Genomic DNA, 17,098 nt, shown 5'->3' on the forward strand with positions numbered 1-17,098 from the left:
TGACGAAGGTGAAAGAAGAAAGTGCAAAAGCTGGGTTGCAGTTAAACCTCAAAAAAACCAAGATTATGGCAACCAGCTTGATTGGTAATTGGCAAACAGAGGGAGAAAACGTGGAGGCAGTGACAGACTTTGTATTTCTGGGCGCAAAGATTAATGCAGACGCTGACTGCAGCCAGGAAATCAGAAGACGTTTACTTCTTGGGAGGAGAGCAATGACAAATCTTGATAAAATAGTTAAGAGCAGAGACACCACACTGACCACAAAGGTCCGCATAGTTAAAGCAATGGTATTCCCCGTAGTAACCTATGGCTGCGAGAGCTGGACCATAAGGAAGGCTGAGCGAAGGAAGAGAGATGCTTTTGAACTGTGGTGTTGGAGGAAAATTCTGAGAGTGCCTTGGACTGCAAGAAGATCAAACCAGTCCATACTCCAGGAAATAAAGCCAGACTGCTCACTTGAGGGAATGGTATTAAAGGCAAAACTGAAGTACTTTGGCCACATAATGAGAAGACAGGATACCCTGGAGAAGAGGCTGATGCTAGGGAAAGTGGAAGGCAAAAGGAGGAGGGGCCGACCAAGGGCAAGATGGAGGGATGATATTCTGGAGGTGACAAACTTGACCTTGGGGGAGCTAGGGGTGGCGACGGCCGACAGAAAGCTCTGGCGTGGGCTGGTCCATGAAGTCACGAAGAGTCGGAAACGACTGAACGAATAAACAACAATGCATTTTATAACCCACCTTTCTTCCCAGAAATAGCGCGCAAGGCAGCTAACCCCAAAATACAGGCTAAAAATACAGTCTTAATTAAAACGCCACATAAAAATGAATAAATAAAATTAAAAACACAACCAAATTGTAATATATAAACATTATAAAACCAAAAGAGTTAGATCAGGTAAAGTTCCAAAATTTCCTACTCGGGCGTGGCCTGATTTTCCTCCCTCCACAGATGTGCAGAAATGTTTTGCTGAAATTTGCTGGCGTTATTTGCTAATGTTGCAACAAACAAAATCTATTTTTAAAGTGAATATGTTTAGTGTATTTTATTCCCCAGATGTTCTCAAGGCTGAATTTTCCGAGGAGAAACACTGCAGTCAGCAGCACTGGTGCGCGCACATGTGCGCTTGTTCACAGCACGCAGAAGCATCCACACCGCACTCAAAATCCACCCTCCGCTTCCCACATGCGGTCTGAGTGCAGAGACGGCACTGGCTGGCACTAGAACACATGAAGGCAGCGAAAAGAACTCAGGCGGATGAATTCTTTTTTCTGGCTTTGCATCCTCTACTTTTGCAGCTGACTAGGGGGGCAAAACTGTAGGCCCTTGGTAAAGCAGAACAGGTGCAGGTCTCCCCCTCCGGCTCCACCTGCCCAATTTCTCCTCGCCACGCAGCTGTTAAAAGCCACAAAGGCCACCTCGTCTATTTAAAAGGAAGACAACAGCCACCCTAATTGAGCTGCTTCTATAACTGCAGGCACAACATCCATCGTCCCCAATGCAGACTCTAATAACCCTGCTGATGAGAAGCCGCCCAGGGCAAGTGCAAAAAAAAAAAAAGTTGGCACCTTTCCCCAGCATGGAGATGTAGCCATGGGGGAAACCTTGAGCTGCTAGACGGTAGCTTTTCTTTCTTCAACGAAGCCAACCGGAATTAACCCCTTCCTAACTGGACAAGCCCTTCTCCTCCTCACAACCCACACTTGTCAATGGTTGAGTTCGGATGACATGCTAATCAATGATTGTTTCCCATTCTGTTTCTATTACACACACACACACACACACACACACACGTTGGTTAGTGTGTCATAAGAACATAAGAAGAGCCCTGATGCTGGATCAGACCAAGGGTCCATCTAGTCCAGCACTCTGTTCACACAGGGGCCAGGCAGCCGTCGGCCAGGGATGAACAAGCTCGCCATGGTGCAACAGCACCCTCCCACCCATGTTCCCCAGCAACTGGTGCACACAGGCTGACTGCCTCGAATACTGGAGATAGCACACAACACCAGGGCTAGTAGCCATTTGATAGCCTTCGCCTCCAGGAATTTATCCAACACCCCCCCCCCTTTTAAAGCCATCCAAAGTTGTCCCAACTCAGCCAATATCCGCTCTGCCAGCACGACGCCCCTTCCAGATTTCCAGGACGCTGTTGATCACGGGCAGCCTTCCCCAACCTGGTGCTCTCCAGATGTGTGGGACTACAACTCCCAGTGTCCCCAGCCGGCCAACCTGGCACCCTCCAGGTGGTTTGGACTACAATTCCCTTAGGTGGGAATGATGAGAGTTGCCACCCCGCACATCTGGTGGGCTGGGGCTGCTGGGAGTTGTAGTCCCACACATCTGGAGGGCCCCAGGACGGAGGCGGCTGATCCAGGGACGTCCCCCACCCCGGGAAAGCCCACCCAAAAAGTTTCTGAGAAGGGCGGGCAGGCAGGCAAGGGCCCGGGCGGAGCTTTGCACCGGCAGAGGCCGGGAGCGGGGCGGCCACGGCGGGGCAGCGCAGGCTCCCTGCGGGCTGGGACTCTCCCTGCCTGCACCCCAAGGAAGGGCCCCGGGTCCAGCCGGCCTGGGAGGGCCCCGCAGCGCCGAGCACGCCGCCCACCCGGCCCCTCGAGGAAGGGGGCGCCCCCGAGCCCCTACCTGGCGATCGGGAGCCCCCCGCGCGCCGCCTCCTGCAGCCAGCTGGCCCCTCCGCATGCAGGGCTTACCTTGGGCAGGTCTGCTGCAGCGATTGGCCAGCGCGCCTGGCAATCCGGCCCAAGGGGGCGGGACCGCGGCGGGAGAACTCAGCCGCCGAAAGAGCAGGCAAACGAAGCGCGGGGGGTGGGGAGGCGGGGCAGCTGGCCCGGGCGGCGCACGCCATTGGTTACGGCGCTCAGCTGCGCTGGCAGCATTGGACGAGCCGCGGGCCAATCGGGAGGCGGCGGGGGAGCCTCGGCCGAGCAGGCTTCCTTAACCCTTGCGCCCCCGAGGAGAGTGAAGCGCAGCGGTGCAAGGCGGAGCAGGCAGCTGCGCGTCGGGATTCAAAGGGGATCCTCGTCCTGCAGGCTGCGCTGGAGAAAAGAAAAAAGAAAAGAAAAGAGGAAGGAAAAGGAAAGAAGAAAAGAAAAGAAGGAAGGAGGGAAGGAAAGGAAAGGAAGGGAAGGAAGAAAAAAGAAAAGAGGAAGGAAAAGGAAAGAAGAAAAGGAAGGAAGGAGGGAAGGGAAGGGAAGGGAAGGAAAGGAAGGGAAGGAAAAAAAAGAAAAGAGGAAGGAAAAGGAAAGAAGGAAGGAGGGAGGGAAGGGAAGGGAAGGAAAGGAAGAAAAAAGGAAAGAGGAAGGAAAAGGAAAGAAGAAAAGAAAAGAAGGAAGGAGGAAAGGAAAGGAAAGGAAGAGAAGGAAGAAAAAAGAAAAGAGGAAGGAAAAGGAAAGAAGAAAAGGAAGGAAGGAGGGAAGGGAAGGGAAGGGAAGGAAAGGAAGGGAAGGAAGAAAAAAGAAAAGAGGAAGGAAAAGGAAAGAAGAAAAGAAAAGAAGGAAGGAGGGAAGGAAAGGAAGGGAAGGAAAGGAAAGGAAGAAAAAAGGAAAGAGGAAGGAAAAGGAAAGAAGAAAAGAAAAGAAGGAAGGAGGAAAGGAAAGGAAAGGAAGGGAAGGAAGAAAAAAGAAAAGAGGAAGGAAAAGGAAAGAAGAAAAGGAAGGAAGGAGGGAAGGGAAGGGAAGGAAGGGAAGGGAAAAAAAAGAAAAGAGGAAGGAAAAGGAAAGAAGAAAAGAAAAGAAGGAAGGAGGGAAGGGAAGGAAAGGAAGGGAAGGAAGAAAAAAGAAAAGAGGAAGAAAAAAGAAAAGAGGAAGGAAAAGGAAAGAAGGAAGGAGGGAAGGGAAGGAAAGGAAGAAAAAAGGAAAGAGGAAGGAAAAGGAAAGAAGAAAAGAAAAGAAGGAAGGAGGAAAGGAAAGGAAAGGAAGGGAAGGAAGAAAAAAGAAAAGAGGAAGGAAAAGGAAAGAAGAAAAGGAAGGAAGGAGGGAAGGGAAGGAAGGGAAGGAAAAAAAAGAAAAGAGGAAGGAAAAGGAAAGAAGGAAGGAGGGAGGGAAGGGAAGGGAAGGGAAGGAAAGGAAGAAAAAAGGAAAGAGGAAGGAAAAGGAAAGAAGAAAAGAAAAGAAGGAAGGAGGAAAGGAAAGGAAAGGAAGGGAAGGAAGAAAAAAGGAAAGAGGAAGGAAAAGGAAAGAAGAAAAGGAAGGAAGGAGGGAAGGGAAGGGAAGGAAAGGAAGGGAAGGAAGAAAAAAGAAAAGAGGAAGGAAAAGGAAAGAAGAAAAGAAAAGAAGGAAGGAGGGATGGGAAGGGAAGGAAAGGAAAGGAAGGGAAGGAAGAAAAGAGAAAAGAGGAAGGAAAAGGAAAGAAGGAAGAAAGGGAGGAAGGAAGGAAAGATAATAATATAATACACAGCTAAGGGGATTTTGCATCCTATTTCTTACCTGTGTTCCTCTGTTGGGGTTAGGTTTTTACCCACAGAAGGAAAAGGACTCTAAAGAGTTAAAAAGATGTCCTTGGCCAGATTGTCTCTGCCAGGAGAAGTCCAGTATGAAGCAGATTCTTCCCTGGCCTACGTGCGGTACGAGAAGTACAAGATGAAGAGACTATTGGTTAATTGGGCAAAGGAGAAAAGTGTATTTAAGAAGTCCATGTTGTAAGGCTTCTTACTGCTGACATTATCAGACTGCTGTTGTTATACTGCTGATGTGATCTTACTGCTGATATATTACTGCTACGTTGTGTTGCTGTACTGTTGGTGAAAGGACTGTATATATGACCATTTATTCTGTAAGTAATTTATTTAGTGTCAGTAAAGTTTCTTACTGACCAAAGACCGTGAGTGCTTCTTTTTGTTCTTAACTCCAAGCTGAAACCATTTCCAGCTCCACGCTGCTGCTGCTATTCGCACTCTGCTAAATTTTTGGGTAAGCAATTACCACGATAGGCTATGCGCCCAGAGAAAGTCTGGAAGGCATAATTTTTGGTTGCTGGAAAGCTTGAGAGCAAAGGAACGCTGGAGGGAAAGACGGAGTCTAGCTCAGGAAGTTCATCGAGCTCAGACGGGTCTGTATCCAGTGTGAGTCGCGCTCCAGCCCAGCCGGTGAGGATGGCCCAGGTCCAGATGGCATCCAGTATTCCGGTGGAACGGCTGAATGAGAGAAATTACTTAACGTGGTCATTCAAGATGGAAATGTTTTTGAAGCGGGACAGATGTTGGAACGTCGTGAGTGTCCCGAGGCCGGCTGGTCAGACTGCTCAAGAAGCACAAGTGTGGGAAGAGCAGAATGAAAGGGCCAAAGCAAACATTGTCTTGAGTATGGAGAACTCGCAAATTGTCCATATCACCAGAGATGAGACGGCAAGAGACAGCTGGAATGCGCTGAGACAGATTTATGTGCGTGCGTCGGCAAGCACACGGCTGAGTCTCACCAGAGAGCTGTATCGTTTAAAGTTGGAGGAGGCTGGAAGTTTGGCAAATCATCTCCAACAGGTGAGATCTCTATTTGTCCAGTTGCAGGAGGTCGGAATCGTTTTTACGGAAGAGCATAAGTGCTACCTGATTTTGGGGTCGTTGCCTCAAAGCTGGGACATCCTGACAACCAGTCTGGAAAGTATGAAGACTGATGAACTCACTCTTCATTATTTGACGGGTCGTTTGCTTCAAGAAGAGAAACGGCGTCTTTCCAGGAAGGAGGAAAATTGCCAGGAAAGGGTTAAGCAGTCAGCCCTTGGCAGCGGAGAAAGAATGCAGAAAGATAAGAGTTTCCACGGCGACGGAGTGGAGAGAGCCGCAGTTGCTGTAAAAAAGTGTTTCTTTTGTAAGCAGCCGGGCCATTTCAAACGCTTCTGTAAAAAGAAGAAGGGAGTTACACAGGCTCGAGGAGAGGAGAAGGAATGCTCGAATGCATTTGTCTCCGCCACAGTGAGGTGTAACGAGGCCCAAGAGGTTTGGCTGATTGATTCTGCGTCGTCCAGAACAATTTCTAATAATCCAGAGGCGTTTCGGAAGTTGGAACCAAGCAAGGTGAAGTCAATCACGCTTGCAGATGGACGAACGTCGAGGGTGGAAGGAATTGGATGTTGCTACGTTCCTTGTCTGCAGAAGGAGTGTGAACAGGTTCTGTATGTTCCAGATTTAGATTTTTGTCTCCTTTCTGTCAGTGCTCTAACGTCTGAAGGATACGTTGTTACGTTTCAGAAGGATGAGTGCCAAGTGATTAAGGATGGACAAAAAGTGGCACTGGGACATGTTAAAAATGGACTGTTCTACATGGGTGCAGGTAAAGAAAGGGTGGCACAAACTGGTAACGTGCCAGACCATAAAAATTGTGTTCATGAGTTGCACAGGCGTTTAGGTCATGCAAGTTTTAAAGTGTTAAGTCACATGCCTCAAGTGTGTACAGGGTTAAGCTTGCAAAACTGTAAAAATTTCTTGGATTGTTCAATCTGTCATCAGACCAAATCCCGGGTGCAGAACATCTGCAGAAAAAGTGACAGGGTGTCACAAAAGCCTTTTGAATTGGTGTTTATCGACTTGGTAGGGCCATTCACGCCTACACAAGGGGGATCCAGTTACGTGCTTGTAATTCTGGATGATTACACACGCTTTAGTTGGTGTTATTTACTGAAGCAAAAATCAGAAGCTTTTGAAACTTTTAGGGATTGGAAAACTTGGGCGGAAAAGTTCTTTAACAAGCCCATTGTTTCTGTGCAGTCGGACCGTGGGGGTGAGTTTGTTTCTGGAGGGTTCTGTAAGTGGTTCAAGAAAACAGGAATCACACACAGGTTAATAGATCCTCAAACTCCTTTTCAAAATGGGTCAGTTGAGAGAAGAATTGGAGTACTTCAAATGAAGAAAGATTCTCTCATGGCTGATGCAAACGCTGAGCAAGATTTGTGGGGAGAAGCATTTTTAACCGCAAACTATCTTTGTAATAGAACCTGGAGCAGGGTTACAGGCAGTTCGCCTTACTGTTTACTTTTTGGTTCAAAGCCAGATTTGTCTCACTTGAGAACATGGGGGTCTTGGGCATACGTGCATATCCCAAAATCCAAAAGGTCTAAAGGTGAAACCAAGTCTGTGAAATTACGTTTTGTGGGTTATTCAGGCATGCAATCCAAATCTTGGCGTTTTTCCCTAAGTCATGGGAAGGTGGTTGTTTCTAGGTCTGCTACTTTTCAGGAGGCAGGTTGGGACAGGATTCAAGGTTCCCAAGTTCTGTTAGAAACCGTGAACAACCAGGAAAAAACAGTAACTCAGGGGTTAACTTCTCAGAGCCCTCACATCTCTGAGAAGAGTGTTTCCACTCCCAAAAGCAGAAGGGAGGAGGGAAATGAAAGGGAGGAGGTAATTCCTCGTCGTTCACAAAGAAAAAACAAAGGAATTCCATCTTTAAAGTATTCAGATGAATTCAGTGTTTGTTATGTGAAGTCTGAACCCGAGAGTTACAGTGGTGTGTTGAAATTGTCTGAACAAGAGCAAGAAAAGTGTTTTCAGGCAGCGAAAACTGAAAGGGGGTGTTTTCAAACACACGTGTCTGTATGCAAAGGGGCAAGCAAAAGAGTACATGATTGTGGAGCTAGTGGTTCGTCTACTGGTGGCAGGGAGTTCCCAAGACCACATTCAAGAAAACTCAGCCCAAAGCTGCAGGAAAAATTTAAACTGAAGTCTCTGGGGAAAGTTAGGTGTTACCTTGGTGTAGAGGTAGAAAAGTTTCCAAAGGAAATTACCTAAAAAGCCAGAAGCAGAAAGTTTTAAAATTGCTGAAAGTTTGCAAGTTGGAAGATTGCAAAGTAGTTCAACGCCCCAAAGCACCATGTTTTTCAACAGTGCTTGGAAGAAGAAGAAAAGAAAAACTTACATATAAATAAGTTTTTGGGAAATGTAACACACAGAGAAAGGTTACAATGTTGGGATTGTTGTAAACATGAAAAGTTGATTTTCTTACAGGTGAAATGTAATGAAATGTAAAATGTATTTTTTCTGTAGTTAAAAATGAAAGGGTGTTGGGGTTAGGTTTTTACCCACAGAAGGAAAAGGACTCTAAAGAGTTAAAAAGATGTCCTTGGCCAGATTGTCTCTGCCAGGAGAAGTCCAGTATGAAGCAGATTCTTCCCTGGCCTACGTGCGGTACGAGATGTACAAGATGAAGAGACTATTGGTTAATTGGGCCAAGGAGAAAAGTGTATTTAAGAAGTCCATGTTGTAAGGCTTCTTACTGCTGACATTATCAGACTGCTGTTGTTATACTGCTGATGTGATCTTACTGCTGATATATTACTGCTACGTTGTGTTGCTGTACTGTTGGTGAAAGGACTGTATATATGACCATTTATTCTGTAAGTAATTTATTTAGTGTCAGTAAAGTTTCTTACTGATCAAAGACCGTGAGTGCTTCTTTTTGTTCTTAACTCCAAGCTGAAACCATTTCCAGCTCCATGCTGCTGCTGCTATTCGCACTCTGCTAAATTTTTGGGTAAGCAATTACCACGATATCCTCCCCTTCCACCTTGCATTGTTTTCCTCCGGATGTTTTTCTCACGTGGTTTTGTTCTCTTAATGGACCTGTTTTGTTTTTGTTGTTTTTGTTTCCTTTGCTGTCGACCTTCCGAGGCTGCCCTCCTCCACCTGGGACTGGAATGCGCCACACGGGACGTAGTGGGGCTTACTCCTGAGTAGCCATAGATAGGATGGCGCTGCAGATGGGTTTCCCCCTTTGGTACGGCTCAAGTGGCGCGCCCCACCCATCTCCATGAACAACCTCAAGGCAGAGAGCCGCCTGGCTTTTAAAATGGTTCAGCTGCCTGGAGATTGTGCATAGAGATGGATGAGATGCACATTTTAAAACAAACAAAAAACCTGAGAAATCTTGAAGCAGCTTCGATTGGGATAGGAACAGGCCAACTTTCGGTTTGCACAGAACCCTTTGATACAGAGGAAGAAATGGCAGCGGTGTGTACATGTGCACGGGCTGGCCACCTGGATCAACACTTAGCAATTATATCCCCAGGACCTGGGGTGAGTGGGTGGGTATGGTTCTTCGGATGTCGTTAGGCTCCTCGCTTCCCTGAAAATTGCCAAGATGGCTGGGGCTGTTGAGAGCCAATATCTGGAGGGCCACAGGTTGCCCGCCCTGGCATTAGAGCCAGTGTGGCCTCTTTGCTAAGAAGTCTGGGAAGTCCCCAGTACATATCTTCCCTCCCCCATCAACTCAGCAAGTCTCCATTTCTCAACTCTGGCCTCCTTCCCAGGCCACGGTATGGAGCTAGTAACCCCAGGACAGACTCTGAAGTGAATGCACCGGATGCACAAACCTTGCCACTGAGTGTGGGTTGTCATTGAACTGTGGCGTATTGTTGTGTTGTGTGAATTCAGCTGCACTAATAAGCCATGGCTTATTAGCCGCAAACAACCCACAGCTCACAACCCAACCATAAACTATGGCTTCTCTTTGTGGGGAGTTCATGGTTTTGTTGAAGTGGCTGGGTTCACACAATACAGCAACCCATGGTTCAACTCATAACCAGGAAGTGGGTTATTTTGTTATGTGATCCCAGTCTCTAAGTATTGTTCATTCATCTGGAGGCCCGTAGGGGGCTTTATAAGAACAACTTTACTAATGCAAAGAAAGTTTATCTTATTAGGATTGGGCAAGTCTATTCACAGATTTTTAGCATTTCAGTTACTGTTACACAGAATTTATGTTGACCAATGGGAGACAGAGAGATTATTGGGATATGAAGGGCTTGGTGGAATTCAATAGCCCATATCACCTCCCCCCCTCCATTTTGTATTTCTTGTGTTAAAGCGGATTTTCTATCACCAGTTCAATGGTGGACGTGGAGCGTTTCCATAATTCAAGGAATGCTGAACAATGGCTGGAAGTCATAGAATCATAGAATAGCAGAGTTGGAAGGGGCCTACAAGGCCATCGAGTCCAACCCCCTGCTCAATGCAGGAATCCATCCTAAAGCATCCCTGACAGGTGGTTGTCCAGCTGCCTCTTGAAGGCCTCTAGTGTGGGAGAGCCCACAACCTCCCTAGGTAACTGATTCCATTGTCGTACTGCTTTAACAGTCAGGAAGTTTTTCCTGATGTCCAGCTGGAATCTGGCTTCCTTTAACTTGAGCCCGTTCTTCCGTGTCCTGCACTCTGGGAGGATCGAGAAGAGATCCTGGCCCTCCTCTGTGTGACAACCTTTTAAGTATTTGAAGAGTGCTATCATATCTCCCCTCAATCTTCAAGTGGCAACACTGCAAAGAGCTGGGTTTCCAAAATTAACATCTACTGCTTTATTTATTTAAAAGAGTATACAATAGGAAATTAGCTAAAATGAAAAGTGAAACTTCCTTGTGTCCAAAACAGGGCATCTAGAAAGGGCAGTGTGATTTCCTTGCTGTGTTTTTTTAAATTAGCATCCAGAGTTTGTGACCTAATCTCTTTCCACGAGTCTTCACCAAAAACTATCCCCCATCCAAATTCTGCCCTTCGTATAAATAGTGCCAAATTAAACAAGTAGATGCGGATTTGCTGAACAACTTGCTCCGTTTGCATGCAGCGGTGCGGCAGCAGAAGGAGGTTAGTGGAGGAGAAGGAGTGGTGAGGACAGAGGTAGGAAAACAGGACCGGAAGGCAGGAGGGGGCGACGGGTCACCATGCAAGAAGCCCCAGAAGCTCCGCACCACAGATCTGAACCTTGTGCAGACGCCACTGATGCGTCTTCTAATAGGTCTCCACAACAGTAATAAGGTCTAGCAGTGTGCTTGTTTACTTCTTGGAAAATTAAAACTGCAAGTCCCCAAAATGTCTCACCCAATTCTGTGTGGAATTGTTCTACAGACGAAAGTCATGAAAAATAGATCTGCTTGTGACGATTTTTTTTTTTTATAAAGAAAAGAATCTAGCATGCTGTTATCGTTGGTGGGATCAGAGTCCTTGCCTTGCGGTCTCAGTCCGTGTCTGAAATGGTGCCGTGGCCCAGGCATGGAAGCGTCCAAGGGCTCCTGCCTGCAGAGGAGGAGCGTAGCCATCGCTTTTAAGAGGCAGCACACAGGCAACAGCAAGAGTTCTGCTCTCACTGCTGCTCCAAAGACGCTGAGCAGGTGAACACTCCCTCGCATGACCCATCCTCCTGATCCAGGGTTGCCACCTCCCCAGGTTAAGATCCTCCTAATTGCAGGTGCCGGGGATGAACCTGGGACGCTGTGCATGCAAAGCCGAGGCTCTGTCTGTGAGCCATGGGGGGCCCCACCCCCTTTTGGCGATGTGTCCCCCCACCCCCCCCAGGGCCAGGAGGGTTGAGCCTCAGCACATGGACAGGGCTAGGCACTTTAAATCATTCGGGGCCCTCCCTCATCCATAGGACACGGATCTGCATAAAATCTGCATGAGCTAGCTAACTTATGCACTTATGCAATAATTACGCAATTATTGCACATATGCAAATTTAGAAATAATGACTAGAATTTATTTAAATTTCACAGGAGGCAAAGCCAACCCGTTCCATTCCTCATTGAAATCATCTCAAATGACAACCTAGTCCGTTAATTTGCACGTTGAGCCAGTTCATCCCAAACCAACCTAAGCTTAATTGCCACGCAGGAGAAAATGGGGCTGGGGCGGGGCTGGAGTGGGGCGGGTGTTGCAGCACATAGGAAGCTGAGAGTTAACCCACCCCTCCAGAGCTGCAGCCCCCCTTGAAAATTCCCCCCTGCATGACAATTAAGCCAAGAGAGAGAAAAAAACCTTCCGTGGGAAGCCAGGGGCACCCTGGGCTCTACAGCATAGATCCGGGGGCCCTGTGAAATAGGTCCAGGGCCTGAGCCGGATGGGCCCAGCCTAGCAACACCCATGCCCCCAAAGCTGTTCTCATGCCATGGTCACAATGTGTGAACTGACAATAAGGAAGAAACATTTCCGAACGTGTGCAGGGTGCATTTCCTTCACGGCTGCACGGGGGAAAGGCCGATAAAGTTTCCAGGTGGGCCTGAGCCCCGGAACCTCCACCCACCCCGGATCCGTTGCCCTTGGGGGTCCTTTCCCCACACCATCCAATCCACAGCAATATCATTAGTTCTGTCAAGGCAAAACTCCACGGCGAATGGAGGGGAGCCCCGTTCTGCTGGAACAGCTACAGAAATGCCAAGGCCCATGAAAGAGATGTTAGCGGCAGGAGTCTCCCGCACAGCTCTAGCTTCTGTGCAGACACCTGGCCATACGGGAACATGGAAGCCGGAGAGGGCTGGGGGCACGGCGATGGGGGCGGCAGGGGGGAGAGGCAGCAGTGTGGCTTGGCCGGCAGACGGCGCCCCCCACCGAGGAAGCCCCACGGCCCTAGTTGGGCTGCTGAGTCTGTCGGGCCACGTAGCCCTGGCGAAGGCAGCCCTCGGCCTCGGCCGGCGTGACGTTCCGGTGGCTGCGCTGGTGGGCGCGCATGTTGGAGCCTTGGCTGAAGACCCGGGGACAGAGGGGGCAGGCGTAGGGCTTCTCGCCCGTGTGCAGCCGCTCGTGGGACACCAGGTTGGACTTCTGGGAGAAGCGCTTGGGGCAGCGGCTGCAGGCGTAGGGCTTCTCGCCCGTGTGAATGCGGATGTGGGCCACCAGGTAGGGCTTGCAGCGGAACTGCTTGGCACAGACGGGGCAGACGAAGGGCCGGTCCAGGGCCAGCTGGGGCTGGGGGGCCGGCAGGATGCCGGGCAGCGGAGGGAGGGGGCTGGCGCTCTGGGCGCAGGGCAGGCGGCCGTCCGCCGGGGGCCGGTGGTGGGGCTGGAAGGCCTCCAGGCCCAGGGGGTCCACCAGGGGGCGCGGGCTCTGGAAGGCCTCCCCGCCGCCGTGGAAGGCGTCCAGCGGGTGGCTGGGCGGCAGCGGCTCCCGCGTGTGGATCTTCTGGTGGGAGATGAGGTTGGGCTTGTGCCGGAAGCTCTTGCCGCACTGGCCGCAGACGTAGGGCTTCTCCCCGGTGTGGATGTGCTGGTGGGAGGCCAGGTAGGCCTTGCTGCCGAAGGACTTGCCGCACTCCTGGCACTGGTAGCGCCGCTCGCCCGTGTGCACTTGCCGGTGGGCCAGCAGGTTGGGCTTGTGCCGGAAGCTCTTGCCGCACTGGTTGCAGGTGTACGGCCGGTCGGCGGCCAGCTGGGCCAGGGCCCCCGCCTTGGGCACGGAGCCGGCGATGCCTTCGGCGGCCATGTGAGCCATCTGGTGGGTGACCAGCTCCTCCCAGCCGTGGAAGCTCCAGCCGCACTGGTCGCAGATGAACTCCCCGTTGCCGTGCAGCCCCGGAGCCTGGTGGCCGGGCAGGGGGGGCTGCAGCCCGTAGCCCAGGGACCAGGGGTTGAAGCTGGGCGCCGGGGGGGCCTGCTGGTGCAGCGCCATCTCGGGCCAGAAGGGCAGCGTCCCCTCGCCCTGGCTGCAGGGGAAGGGGCCGGCGCTAGTGCCCAGCTGGCCCTCCTGGGGCACCGCGAGGTCCGGCGCGTGGGAGGGGCGCCCCGCGCCCTGGGGGCAGATCCGGGGCCACTTCCGGACGTGCAGGCGCCGGTGGGCGGTCAAGGCAACGCGGCCCAGGAACCTCCGCTGGCACTTGGGGCACTTGTAAGACTTCTCCCTTTTCTGGGGCCGGGGCTTCTGGGCGCCGTCCTGGGGAGCCTGGCCTGCCCCCGCCGGCCTCGGCCTGGCCTGCGAAATGGGCCCCTTGTGCCCCTTCCCCGCTGTCCTGGGATGGCGGGGGCGTGTCTTCCTCAGCGGGTCGGAGCCAGCGCCAGAACTCGCCTGAGCGTCGGACCTCTGCTCGTCCTGCTTCTCACTCACCGTCCCGTCAACTGCAAAGGGAGAAGCAAGCAAGCAAGCAAAGCATGAACCTGCACAACTGAAGGCCCGTCTCCTCCAGATTCCACCTCTGGGCGTCCCTCCCTTGCCCTACTAGCGCCTTCCTCTTCCCTCTTCTCTGCCCTTTCCTCCACTGCTGCTCACAGTTACAGCTGGGGCCACCCTTTTATACGACACAAGCCCCCCGCCCCCACAACTGATCTGTTACGGAAAAGAGACGGCCTCTCGCTCACCCTGCCAGGGCCTCATCTGCAGCCCAGGAAAAGACCCCACCCTGTCCCAGCAAGGCCATCTACCTACATCATCCTGGAAGGCATCTGGGGAACTCCTTCCCACCAGACTTCAGTTCTCCCTCTTGGAGCCCCATGAAGAGACGCCAAGGAAAAGAAAGTGCTGAGCTGTAGCCAGGCTCGCGTGGTGGCCTCTCTCCCCACCCCCGGCAAAGTGCTGAATTGAACGAGGACAGCCCATCCTGAGGGGTCTCAAAGAGCACCCCCCTCCCGCACTTACCTGAGCAGTCGCTGTTCCCTGAAGGGCGTGGGGTCGCTGCAGTGCACGCGGCCTCCCCTCGCGCCAGTCGGGAAAGAAGTTCAGGGATGGAGAGCAGGCATTCTGCAAGGGAAGGAGGCAGCGGGCGGGTGCGTTAGGGGACCAGAGGGCAGCGAGCGGGACTTTGCAGAGGAGAAGCGCTGTGCCGGGGCAGATCCCATCCCTCTGGGTCCTGTCCTCCGGGGACAAGCTCTGATGGGCCCATGCTTGATCAGGTCACCCATGGCAATGCTACCGGACGGGAGGCCGGTCCAGGACAATTTGGTACCTGAGCCAGCGGCACTGGCACCACCACACAATGCCGGAGGTCCCCCCAAATCCCTGGCAAGACACCCAAGTGGGTGGACAGTGAGGTTGGCTCTGTACAGATCAGACCAGCATTGGGATGCTTTAGGGTGGATTCCTGCATTGAGCAGGGGGTTGGATTCGACGGCCTTGTAGGCCCCTTCCAACTCTGCTATTCTATGATTCTATGCTATGGGGAGACGGTTGAGTTACGGGCACTGGCCGGGCCGCAGACGCATTCCAGGCAGTCCTTCAGGGCGCCCTGTGGAAGCCCGGATGAAGGGGCAGCAGTTGTTGCCCCAGGCTAAAAGGGTCCCAAGACACAGGTCAGCCCACCCACAGGACTGGCCCCCTGGCCAAGGCCAAAACGGCGACTCACGAGGATTGCCCCTTGTAGCCATCAGGCAAAGCCAGAAGCAAACTCACCCCAGGACGGCTTGGAGTGGTGACCTCCCCCACCCCACACACGTGTACACACACACATTTTCTGCTTTCCCACCTCGCTTGCAACTTGCTTGCTAAAGCTGGCCTTGCCAACAGCATCTTAGATGCGTCTGATTTTGGCAAATGAGTATCTGGCCCAGGTGTGTTTCACCGGGAAGGGAGTAGGGCCGCCTCTCTCGCATTCGTGTTGTTGCAGCAGGGCAAAACCTCTGCAAAAACAGGTGGGCTTCGGTGCCCTTCCGTTTCTTTCTACTTCTGTGGATTTCTAAGCTGCCTCTTCCTTAGGACTCAGGGTGGGTTACAACACCATACGTCAAATATTGAAAAGCCTTTTGTGACGCCATGGGCGGGAGGGGAGGGGATGAGAAATGGAGGGAGCCCTCCCTAGCACAGCGCCAGGCGCCCCGAGAGGAAACGAGTATGTCGACGTTACCCAGCGAGGAGACCAGCTCAAAATTCTCCGCCATTACGTCTTGGTAAAGCTCCTTCTGCCATTCCGCTAGCTCCGCCCACTCCTCAGGCGAGAAGTAGACCGCCACGTCCTCAAAGGCCACGGGCACCTGCAATGATGAGCAGCCACCTCTGAGCACCGCCCGTCTCCGCAGCTGCAGCAGCCCCCACCCCCTCGAGGGCCCCTGCGGGAGGCAGCCTGCTCTCCTCCTGCCAATCGTGGGCGCCTGGGGCCACAACGGTGCCTACGGGCCTCCCGGGGTCCTCGCCATCGGCGCCACGTTTCGAAACCTGGGGAGCCGCCTTGCGCAGGGTTCGTCCCTGGGCCCATCAGAGTCATCTCGCAGCAGCAGCTCTCTGGGCTTCCTGGCCAGGGTCTTTCCCAGGCTGCTCTGGGGGTTGGCCCTGGGACCTTGGACCCCTGAGCCATGGCCCCAGGGCAGCGCTGCAGGCCGAACTGCACGTGGCGCTCGGATGCCCGCTGACCTTTTCTGTGACTTTTAAAGAAGTGGAATGCAGCTGTCGAGGATGCAGTGGAAGACCCTCGTGGAGGAAGGGGCGTCGTAGCGCCCTTTCTCACCCGACTTCTGCCACTAAAACATCTGCCAGACCAGCGGCTCAAGGGAAAAGATTCTGATGCTTCAAGAGAGAGACCAGCCTTCTCCAACCTGGTGCCCTCCAGATGTATTGGTCTAAATTCCCATTGGCCATACTGGCTGGGGATGGTAGGAGTTGTAGGCCACCACATCGGGAGAGCGGCACATTGGGGAAGGCTGAGTGAATGTGTGCATTGAGGCTGCTTAAGCTGTTCCTCTAAAGAAATTGTTCTGGGCTTTTGGAAGTCAACTCATCCCTCCGGACTTCTGTGGTTTTGGGTTGTATGGATGCGGGCCGGCCGGCGGCCTTCTCTCTCGGTTTCTCCTGGGGTTTTCTTTGTACACTGGCCTGGCCTGGGCACGCACACCAGTGCTGCAAGGTACTGGAAGGCCGCAATTCAGCGATTCCACACACCCCCCTCCTGCACTCCCCAAAGGGAGGTGAAAGCCGTGATTTCAGGTAATTGTTTCTGAGCCGGGGGTGGGGTCACTTCCCTGCCTTGAGATTCCCCCCCCCCCGCGCAGCACCTCAACTGAGCCTGGATCCCACGCACCCACCCACTAACCCTAAGGGAGACGCTCCGTGCTCGCTCCAGTGGGGCTTGTGCAGGAGAACACCAGGGCGGCTGGGGCCCAGCGCTCGCCTCCGGGCCCCCCTCAAGGGCGCCCAGATGACTCTGCGCCAGGTGTGGAAGCGCCTCGAGGCCGGCACCGCTGCTGGGTGTCATCTTCCCAGCAGACGCAGGAAATCGGAGACGTTTGCGCTTCCCGACACGCCTTTGAAATATTCAGGAGCAGCGCTGGCGGGGGGGACGGGGGGGGGTCCGGGATCACTTTTCCAGGCAGCAGGGATCGCGCCCCGGCTGCCCCGCGCCCGACGCGCGCCTCTCCCGAGCGCTCCAGCGGGCTTGGGCTCCTTGCTCCCCCCGCGCCCCCTCCCCCTCTATTC

At 52.5% G+C, this 17,098-nt stretch overlaps 2 protein-coding genes across 2 annotated transcripts in view; both read right to left on the bottom strand.

Annotated features, from left to right (window-relative positions):
- The window catches only part of LOC134395683 (GTPase IMAP family member 5-like), a 195,036-nt gene extending 189,421 nt beyond the window's left edge, over positions 1–5,615 (bottom strand). Inside the window, exon 1 of the mRNA XM_063121860.1 lies at positions 5,561–5,615. The gene's annotated coding sequence lies outside the window, so the exon portion shown is untranslated. The remainder of the gene's footprint in view (positions 1–5,560) is intronic.
- Positions 1–17,098, bottom strand: part of ZNF775 (zinc finger protein 775) — a 28,834-nt gene that overhangs the window by 11,539 nt on the left and 197 nt on the right. Inside the window, exons 2-5 of the mRNA XM_063147568.1 lie at positions 15,537–15,663; positions 14,336–14,437; positions 12,343–13,818; positions 12,015–12,212 (exon numbers count right to left, since the gene is read on the bottom strand). Coding sequence (XP_063003638.1) covers positions 12,015–12,212; positions 12,343–13,818; positions 14,336–14,437; positions 15,537–15,663 — 1,903 coding nt within the window. The remainder of the gene's footprint in view (positions 1–12,014; positions 12,213–12,342; positions 13,819–14,335; positions 14,438–15,536; positions 15,664–17,098) is intronic.

The sequence above is a fragment of the Elgaria multicarinata genome, chromosome 1 (genome assembly GCF_023053635.1).
Source record: "Elgaria multicarinata webbii isolate HBS135686 ecotype San Diego chromosome 1, rElgMul1.1.pri, whole genome shotgun sequence".
NCBI classification, from domain to species: domain Eukaryota; kingdom Metazoa; phylum Chordata; class Lepidosauria; order Squamata; family Anguidae; genus Elgaria; species Elgaria multicarinata.